Source organism: Helobdella robusta, assembly GCF_000326865.2.
Source record: "Helobdella robusta unplaced genomic scaffold HELROscaffold_17, whole genome shotgun sequence".
Taxonomy (NCBI): Eukaryota; Metazoa; Annelida; class Clitellata; order Rhynchobdellida; family Glossiphoniidae; genus Helobdella; species Helobdella robusta.
In genome coordinates, this window is record NW_008703942.1 from 3,085,002 (window position 1) to 3,095,001 (window position 10,000).

The following is a 10,000-nucleotide window of genomic DNA, read 5'->3' on the forward strand; positions in this document are numbered from 1 at the left end:
ACAACATTGTTGTTGCAGTTGGTGTCGTCTTTGTTGTTGTCGGTGTTGTTAGTGTTGGTAGTGTAGTCAGTGCCAGCATCTTTCCTGCTGCTGTTGTTTGGGAAGGTAGCATCACTTTTGATATGCGAATCTGTTTCAGCTGTGACACCTATCACGTCAACAACGTCTGCAGAGTTCATATCGAAACGATGGCTGGTCCTGAAATATGAACTCGCATTAGTACTCAGAGGTTTGTCCAATGAATTCAAACTACTTTCTGACGGTGCAGTGATCGATTTGAATTTTGACTCTATAACGTCAGACAATCGGTTTTCCACATTTTTAATTTCTGCCAGAATTTTTTCAGTGTTCTCTTGTTGGTGGCGTTTATTGCAGTCGTTCTTACCTTTCGTCACGCAGCAAGCCACTTTGAAACAACCACAGTTCAAATGAAAACCATCTTCTTCGTCGTCGTCACCTTCTTTCTTGATGCCATCCAATCTCAAAGCTGACAGCAAACTCTGCATGTCGTTCGACAGTATACTGTCCGGTTTCTCTTCTGGCTTCTGAAAAATCGTAAAAATCTTCATTTTATATTCTGATGGCAATTCACATGCATTTAATTATTCTAAATAACATAAATATTTGCTTTTAATCTAAAAAATTCGTTAAAAATTTTTATAACTAGGGACATGAAATAGAGAGAAATAATTCAATTAAGATGAAACAAATAAAAACACAAATCAGATGAGATTTCACAATGCACATCAAAACACCTTCTGTTGTTGTTGTTGCTGCTGCTGCTGCTCCTGCTGAATGTGAATATCTTTCAATTCTTTCTCAATTTGCGTCGGCTGATCATCTCTGGTGCCCCAGGTGACGACGTTCATATTGATGATGGCATACAAATTCAGCAGCAGGTACATGGTCGGTATGGCCAGGTAGTACGTGAAACCATGAAACAAGCAAAAAAACTCTTGAGGGTGCAAAACTGCAGCTAATATAAAAATGGAAGTCACGAAAATGAAAAAAATTGTTGTAGGGAAAATGATTGGATTGGAGGCCATCTGCACACTGAGACCCACTAGAACCAGCATCTGAATGGCGCAGTAGAAGCCGGCCAGCAAGGTTGCGAAGTATAACTGATATGGTGTGGTTTGGTCGCAAACGTTAATTTGTCTTTATAATTAAATTAGGCTAGTACGAATCATTCAGAAATAACTAAACACAGAATTAAAAATACATAAAATACTGTTACGTAAAAAATAAATGAAAACAATAACAATTATAACGATGTTAATAATAACAATAGTAATAATTACTGACAAGATATATGAAAAATTGAAACGATATAATAAGATTGACGGTGTTCATCATAAAATCAAACAAAAAAACAATAAAAATTTAACAAACAACAGACAGACCACCAAGCAGACAAACAGACAGACAGACAAACCTGGACTTCCGACGAACCAATGTAACAAAGCAAGATGAACAAGCAGATTGGCACAATATTGATCACAGATGACCAAAATATCGTAAGTTGATTGTTCAGCGCAACATTCACGGCCCCTTGTGCAAACATTATTAGTTACCACCATCCAACGAAACAAGAAAAAATTATATGGCAATATTTTTTCTAATTGAAAATTGCTTTTTTAACATAAAATTGCGATAATAAAGACAAATATAATCAATAGGAAGTTCGTTGAGAAGCATGTACCGGAAATCAGGAGGAATATGGTCCCGGGGCCAACAATCGAAACGCCGAATAGCATCATCTGATAAAAAATGTACAAAGAGGAAATATTTTCATTCTTCTTAGTCGTCAATTTCCAGGACACCAGGAGATCAAGGATGTTTGCCATTGTCGAAACCATCCAACGTCTTCTTTGCTTGAAAAATTCGTGAAGACCTTGAGGAGCAAACAAGAGTTGGCAATCTTAGAGCATATGTACCTACGTAGGAAAATCTTGCGAATTGCATTGCAAAGATTATTTACAATATTTTTACCTCATTAGTTGTGTAGTTGTGTTTGTTTAAGATTAAATATAAGTTATTCAAAATTTTGAAAATCTGTTGTCGGAATAACTATGAAAATTTTAAGCAACCCAAACTGATCAGATGAAATCAGTCAACATTAAATTAACTGAAATGCAAATTCTAAGTAAAGAACTTTCACGTGAACAACAAACTAGAATTTCGGAAATGCTATCTTAACACACATATATACTTTTATAATTTGTATATATAATTCAGTGAGATAACATTAAAATAGAGAACCTTCGGGCGCATGCGTGTACGAGTCAGAGGCAGCGCAGTATTCAACGCGGTAACCCTGCTGGAGCAACAGTGTGCACAGCCATCTGTCCTCGCCTTGCAATGTTCATCAGATGAATTTTAGTTGACGTTTATTGTTGATCTTATGTCCATAATATGAAACGGGTGAAACGATAGAAATAATCTTACCAAACGTAATTAATGAAGAAACAAAAATATCAAATATGACAACGTTGAAGACACACGCAGACCCCACCTTGATCGTACTGGATGTAATGCAGTGGCTCCGTAGACATGGTCGTGTACATGGCCATGACATTTGCACTCATGAGAGCACTGCCCCTGAAAAGACTGAAGCAGCCAGGCGAGCAGAGGACACAACCAAACACGTGTTCTGCTGCTTTCTGCATCCAGTGACCTAGGCAGATGGAGTAGTTACGAAACGAGTTGTGCTCATTCAGTACCAAAAAGTGGTCGGTACTGACAGATCCGTAATAAAAAAAAATAATCGACTTGTTAAGATTCTTTAAAATTTCGACTTTATATCGATTGCGAGTATACTTCTTTGAATTCGAGAACGTTTTTTTCAAATTTGACTACAAAAATGTTTTCGGCTCTTTTGTTTTTAACATTTTTCAGGTATGAAATTTTCTAGAATTAATTTTTTCAATTAAATAGCTATAATAAATATAATAAACTAAATAAATAATTAAAATTTTTGTTCAACTGTTAACACACTATTACAATAACTACTTTCAAAATACTGTTCTAGAATGCAGGGTCCATGTTTATTAGATATAATGTATAAATCTGAGCGAGCATAAAAAAATTGATTATGTTATCCGATTATTTGCAAAAAGTAAAGAAAAATTCGACTACCATATAGCAAACATATATGACATCACTAACCTAGAGCGTACTCAAACTGCTGGTACCAAACCATCGGTCCTGAGCAACAAATAATTTTTTATGTATTTCTAGATAGTAGGTATTCCAATTTTCAATAGTAATGGAAATAATAGGATACTTGCAAGAAGCTAATTAATATATATAATATGAACAAATATTTGAAATAAAAAGAAAAACTATGACAGCCTACCTGTTCCGGTGGGATGAATCCTGCCGCAAGCCGCCCCCACCATCTCGTCCCTCTTCATAAGATCGATGAGGAGCAACAGTGCAGTCGGTTCGAAATCAATGTCCCCATCGAGTGCCAGCAGGAAGGTGTTCTCTTTTCTTATCTTTGTGTCAGTGAGGAATTTAACCGTTTATAAATTAAATGATCCAATAATAAGCCGATATAATGATGATAGAAAAATAATTTACCCATATTGTAAAAAAAGATAATTTAATATAAGAATATAAACTTAATTAGATAAACAATAAAAACCTCCTTCCGCCATGGTTCATAGTTCTTCATTTCCAAGTTGTTCCCCAAAAAATAATACATATACATCACCTGCGTGACGAATAAGTCTGCTAATAATAATTGTTTAAAAAATTGAGGTGATAGACTATAACTTTAATTGAAAATTAAGCTAGATGAGTAAGTTCAACACACAAAATAAAAACCCACAGCACAAACAACACAACAAAAATATCAACATAATTAGCAATCAAACAAACGACCAACTAACGTAATATAATTAGCGGCCAACTAATAAGCCAATCGATCAACCAATCAATCAACCTACCTGACTCCACCTTTTCCTGTGTCTTATTTTAGCGCTATCTTTCAAATGAACAATGAGTTTATTCTCGCCTGGCAGAATGTACTCCAGCCTGCCACCGTAGGGCGTCTGGTAAATGATTGGCTCCTGAAGGTTTGGGGTGATTCCGTGAGCAGCACTGTATCAAAATAATAAACGAAGTTTCAATAAAACGAAAGTTTGATTGCTTGTTTTGATGTTGCGAACCATGCTGGTTGGCGATTGATTAACTTCACAAGTAGCTAACTAACGTGGCGGCATCTTGAATGGTGTCGATGAAATCACGCACGTAACTGTTTATCTCGTACACGGCCGAATTATTTTTGAAAAAAATAAAAGCATCGTCGAAAAATATGTGACCTGTTTGGATGGTTTGAGAAGGTCAAATAAAAGTAAAATAAGACATTTATATAGTGGTGTGGAATAAGTTTGTGATGTTTGTAAACAAGGGTTGAACATGTTTCACAGTTCAATCGAATTCAATCTTAGAGCTAGGACAGCTAGTTGGTTCTAGTTCTATCTTATCGCAATAGATTAGATTGCATTAACAGTATTGAAAAGTTTTGCCCTACTTAAATCAAATTGAAGTTTCAAACTGAGATTAAGCGTTTAAAAAGAATAGGCTAAACTTTAAGGAAAAATCACATTTAAAAATCGGCCTTTGTGTGAATGACAGTGCTAGGGTTAGTTTATAAACATTGAACATTTAGTTCAATTGTAGTTTTTGAAAAATTTATAGATATTTATCTATTCACTTGTTTGGTTTGTTGATTTATCAATTTCCTTAACATGTATTTATTTATTTCTCGGCACAGAATTTCAAATTTGTTATAAAATTATTTTAAAAATTGTATCTATATATTTAAATAGTAACCTTCAAAATCGTAATAATCAGGGTCTTTGAATTTGAAAAACGTCTGAGCATTTTTTCGCGCGCACTGATCAATATCCAATCTGTAGAGATTAGTTGGAAGGTCAAAAACATTGTGGTAGCAATGCAACAATTTATATTATAGTTAATCGCTATAAAAGCACTTTTTAATGGAAACACAAAAATATTATATAAAATTATGCCGCTAACAATCAACAAACCGATCAATCAATCAAACAATCGGTCACTCGAACAAACAATTATTAAATGACCAACCGACCGACACACCAACGAACGAACCAATCAACCAACAAACTTACCAACCAACCAACTAACTTGAAAATAGACTTGAGCATGCAAAACATTTCAGACCGGCCCTCATGCCACATGGTTGCACAGAGGTACACGAAGGGTATTTTATCTTTCATCATATTTAGTAACTGAAGTTGGTCCAGGTCTGTGTCTTGGCCGTCGTCGACAGCTGCTGCTGCCTCCACATGGTGTGCGGTTGTTGGATCCCGTGGTAATGGGACTCTCTACATATTGTTTTACACATTTTATTATTTTTATTTATTTACATTAATAATTATAATTTTAGATAGTAATCTAATATTTATCATTAATTTATTGTAATTAATAATTAATTTCCAATAAATGATCCATGCATAATATAACTTTTTCTCTAAAGCAAATCATCAAATTTATTTTGGGACAGGACAAGATTAAACATTTTGGTAAGAAATTTTTTTTTTCTTAAACTATTGATGTGATGTTATTTACTTTTGGGACTTCATTTCAAACATCATTTTTTTTATGACCATCATTTTTTTTATCAACAACGTCATCATATCACCATCAACATCATCACCACCTTATTTCGAGTTTCATCTCTCCTCCTTCGATTATAGAGCAACGATTGGTCCATCAACACACCATCGTACAAAGGTTGTACAAACAATCTGTGTATTTGTGTGTACGAACGCGTGTGCGTGTACGTATGTGTGTGTAAGCTTGTTTGCTGCATATGTCTGTCTGTGTGTGTATATAGGAAATATAACGACGATTAAGGTAATATGGTCCTGCCAACTGTTCAAGCCACACCTGTTTCTACACTGATGAACATTTTTTGACTACTTTTTGTAAGGCCGAAATAAAGATATACGACGCTTGCTGATAAACTTTTGTGCAATCCGTCCATTATTATACAAAATAATTATAATTAACATCAGCATCACATTTCGAAACTATAAATTTTAATAAACTTTCTTTTTAAACATTTGTGAACCATTTAAAAATTTTATCCATCGGTCATTTACTAACTTATCAGCTGTAGTCAATTTTTTGCATTTTGGGAACCAAATGTGCCAGCCGATCCAGAGTTGAGAAGCCCAGAAGATCGGTATAAGGTACCACATCTCTTTAAACCACACATTACCGATGCTTCCGTGATCGTAACATTCGTAGAATAAATAATCCGGTATGGCCGTTTCATTTGAGAACACGCACGGATTTCTGTTGTGCAGTTCGCATCCTCCTATCACTAATCCGGAGAGCAAGTAGGGACTGATTGCAATCGGTAGGGCATAGCAGACCCGTTGAACTAAAATTTTGGCAGATGTTCTGGCGAAGAAGTAAGAAACTAGTGAGGCGAGTGTGTGGACGAGCCAGACCCAGACCCAGTCCATTTCCAACGTTGGAACTTCAAACGGAGATATAGATTCCTTTTGCCCTTTCTTGCACCTGGTATATAAAAGAATTATAAAAAAATTATTTCATTTTGTTCTTTAAATATGCTTAAGGAAATCAAAGCATAACAGTTATCATGTTATTAATTTATTTTTTGCATTAATACGTTTATAAAAATTATAACAAGATACTAAAAAACTTATCCAAAGCTAAAGTTAAAGATAGAACTGAAGGAATGTTCTATGGTGTTGGAACTGCTCAGTGGATCCATGTATCCGTACTGCCACCCAAAGCAGGCAATTGCCATCAGAAATGTTACAATTATCTTCCACAAACTCGTAACGAGTTGCACTTTAGTTCTTGCCCTGGCCGAGTTGTAAATGACTTTCTTCAAAAAATGTTTAATCTTGCGTGGCATGTAGTGCAGATGGTCGGCGTAGTTCTCTCGCCATCTCAGTGAAGTGAGAAGTAGTGAAAGAGGTATTGCCCATATTAAATTTTTATCAAAATTTTTCCCATCCATTATAGATAACATAACCGGTACGACGATTAAAATGGATAATTGTGTTAACATTGCGATCACATCAATGATTGTTTTTAAACATTTCCTCTTCTGACGTTCTGGTCTGAAAAATATTTTCAAACCAGCAGGAAAAAATGCAACTCCGAAAATGAACATGATCGTTTGAACGGAGTTGTTCAAAGCTGGAAGAACAAGGAAGACCAAAGAACAGAGGCCGATGGACTGCAGGGTTTCAAAGGCCAGGACCCAGACGACAATTGAGATCTTCGGAGCGTTCTTGCTCTTGAAGCAAATCCGCCATGCACATCTGGTAGTTGAAGCAATTGACAAATACGATAAAATGATATTCATCATAAAAAGATATAATAAAATATATAACGTATTGAATTTTAATGATTGATACTAACTTTTATACAAATATTAAACAAATTTTAAATAAATGGGTTCAAATAAAGTTGCGAATTATTGATTACTTTAAAAAGGTGAACATGTAGGGAGTTGTCACCATAAGAAAAAGGCACCAGGCCCAGTAATTTCTAACTATGACGCAATAGTCTGTCTCATATCTGTTTCCGTCCGTAAATTCGTCTAAGTCTTTTGGTCTCAAGCAGTTCATTCCATAACTTTCGTTAGCCACACTCATAGAGGTACCTTTTGTTATTTGGGTGCATCTGTTAGGTTTCGGTGGTTTGAACAACGACTGTTACAATTCAACTATATTGCTGCTGAAAAATATCTTAGATGATTTAAAATAATACATTTTGAGGGGCAGTTGAAAAATAGCATTATATTATTTTATAATAATAATAATAATAATAACATCAATAACAGTGACATGTACTGTTACAGTACTTAACAGTAAAACGTAACCTCGTGAAGGTAGTGACAATATCGTAGTAGCTACGAGACGATTGGTTGTACGTAAATCGATGACTTTTGTTAAAATTCTGGCAAATCAACTCCTTGGTTTTGCTGCTGTCAGGCCTAACATTAGATAGAGCAATCAGAAATGAACCTTTGCTCAGTATGAGTAGAGCCAGCATTGATGGGAACATAACCATGTAGGTGATGAGTTTGAGGATCTTTCGTATAAAAGCGAATTGAAGTTCTTTGGCATCTGAGTCTCTGATGGGCGGATATTTAAGGAAGACGTCCCATCTTTTGATTCTTTTGTCGCTGAATATTTTTCATTGTTTATTTTATTAATTATAGCAATCATTTTTTACTAGGTATAATATTATATTATAACACTTAATGGTTTTAGCTTTAATGTTAGTTCATTGTTATTTAATTTGTAAATTTTTTTTAAAAGTTTTATTTTTAATAAAATGAACATTCATTATTAAATAAATAAATAATTACATGCATACACACACAAAACGGATTTATTGAAACATATACATATGTAAGAGCATGTACATTCATGGGTTTCTATAGCTATAAAATGAATTAACGACGGGCGATTGTTCGCTTGAGAACCTCCGCTAGGTACGTATGCACCAACCGGACCGTCATCTTGTTTTTACGCTTTCAATCCTTCTTATGACATAAACAAGGAATGTTTTCGTATAGAATAAGACACATTTTTTCCTTTACCGTGCAATTACCGATGAAATTGGCATCCTTCAAAACCTCAAACCCTTTCATATATATATGTGCGTGTGTGTGAACATGTATACCATTTTGGCCAATCACACAACTAAAATGTCATCATGCCAAGCTTCTAACTGACAAACACTCACAAGCTTTCCTCTTCATAGGGCTTTATCAAGTTCTGCTCTTCGCCGTCGTCGTCATCTACGGCGCTAGCTGCGTCAAAGCTGCAGCGACTGAATCTGTCCGCTGATATTTCTGACGACGAGTCATCGCATTCAAATGCGCGGTTGTCAACCCCCGACACAACAATTCTAGGGACCCCTCTGTCACCATCAGGACCACCATGTGTGCCGAAATCTTCACGAAGTTCATTTGAATTATTATGATCATGATCATTATTATGATTATTAGCGTTACTGTTGAAGCTGGATTCGCCACTATCGCTGCTGTCGTTGCGTTTAAACCTCACCTCCTTGCAGTCCTTCATGAATCGGTTCATTATTTGCGACTTGTCACTTTCGCTGTTGATGACGTCATGATTAGGAACGATGACGCCATGATCAGGAACGATGACATCACCGGCATAATGGCTGATTCCTGCACCGGTTTCGACCATTTGAGGTAATTCGATGCTTTGGTCGCCGGGGGAACGTGCGCTTTGATTGGTGACTGCGGCGAAGTGTTCCAGCTCTTGTAGTATCTGACGCTGGTTGGAAAGTCGGATTTTTTGACATTTCTGCATTTCGATATTTTCTATCTCGTTGTTTTGTTTGTTCAAGGCTCATCCATAAAAAAAAATTATTTTCTATCTTAAATGACAAAAATAAATTTAATTAGGGATCTTTTATTTGAATTAAATTAATTTAATTTAAAATCAGCGAACAAAATCTCATTTAACAAATGTTATTTTTATTTAAAATCATTTATCCATCCATTAATGAATGGAAACTGACAAATATATATTAACGAGATAAAGTAAAATAGATCCACCAGACAGTTTTCAATATCATACGACATCCAACCAATAGAAAACAAGCATTCAGTCACTAGACTACTCGATAAAGTTGGTATCTTTGTTACTAGGTAGCACAAGTTAGACTTTCTGATTAATAGTTCAGCAGCAATGGGAAACTTGAATTTTCCTCCCAGCTACTTGAAATCATTGAGTGGTTGTTGTTATCTATCTGACTAATGAAGTGGTAGTTAACGATTTATATTTATTGCATTATTTTGTAACAAAATTTCTTTTATTAACTCATCTTCGTCGTTGTCGTCACAAACATTTATAAGCCACGCTACTGTCATTAATCATATAAGAGATCTGATTTATCGCTTACGTCAGCGTACATGGTTTTC

General features: G+C 35.3%; 1 protein-coding gene across 1 annotated transcript in view; it reads right to left on the reverse strand.

Annotated features, from left to right (window-relative positions):
* Positions 1 to 6,524, reverse strand: part of HELRODRAFT_76186 (hypothetical protein) — a gene marked incomplete at both ends in the record, with an annotated part of 8,509 nt that extends 1,985 nt beyond the window's left edge. The window contains 16 exons of the mRNA XM_009016144.1: positions 3 to 139; positions 212 to 500; positions 756 to 1,121; positions 1,436 to 1,551; positions 1,703 to 1,894; positions 2,263 to 2,355; positions 2,516 to 2,677; positions 3,169 to 3,207; positions 3,359 to 3,500; positions 3,650 to 3,718; positions 3,954 to 4,107; positions 4,220 to 4,328; positions 4,843 to 4,922; positions 5,176 to 5,373; positions 5,700 to 5,798; positions 6,160 to 6,524. Coding sequence (XP_009014392.1) covers positions 3 to 139; positions 212 to 500; positions 756 to 1,121; positions 1,436 to 1,551; positions 1,703 to 1,894; positions 2,263 to 2,355; positions 2,516 to 2,677; positions 3,169 to 3,207; positions 3,359 to 3,500; positions 3,650 to 3,718; positions 3,954 to 4,107; positions 4,220 to 4,328; positions 4,843 to 4,922; positions 5,176 to 5,373; positions 5,700 to 5,798; positions 6,160 to 6,524 — 2,610 coding nt within the window. The remainder of the gene's footprint in view (positions 1 to 2; positions 140 to 211; positions 501 to 755; positions 1,122 to 1,435; positions 1,552 to 1,702; positions 1,895 to 2,262; positions 2,356 to 2,515; positions 2,678 to 3,168; positions 3,208 to 3,358; positions 3,501 to 3,649; positions 3,719 to 3,953; positions 4,108 to 4,219; positions 4,329 to 4,842; positions 4,923 to 5,175; positions 5,374 to 5,699; positions 5,799 to 6,159) is intronic.
* Between the last annotated feature and the right edge of the window lie 3,476 nt (positions 6,525 to 10,000).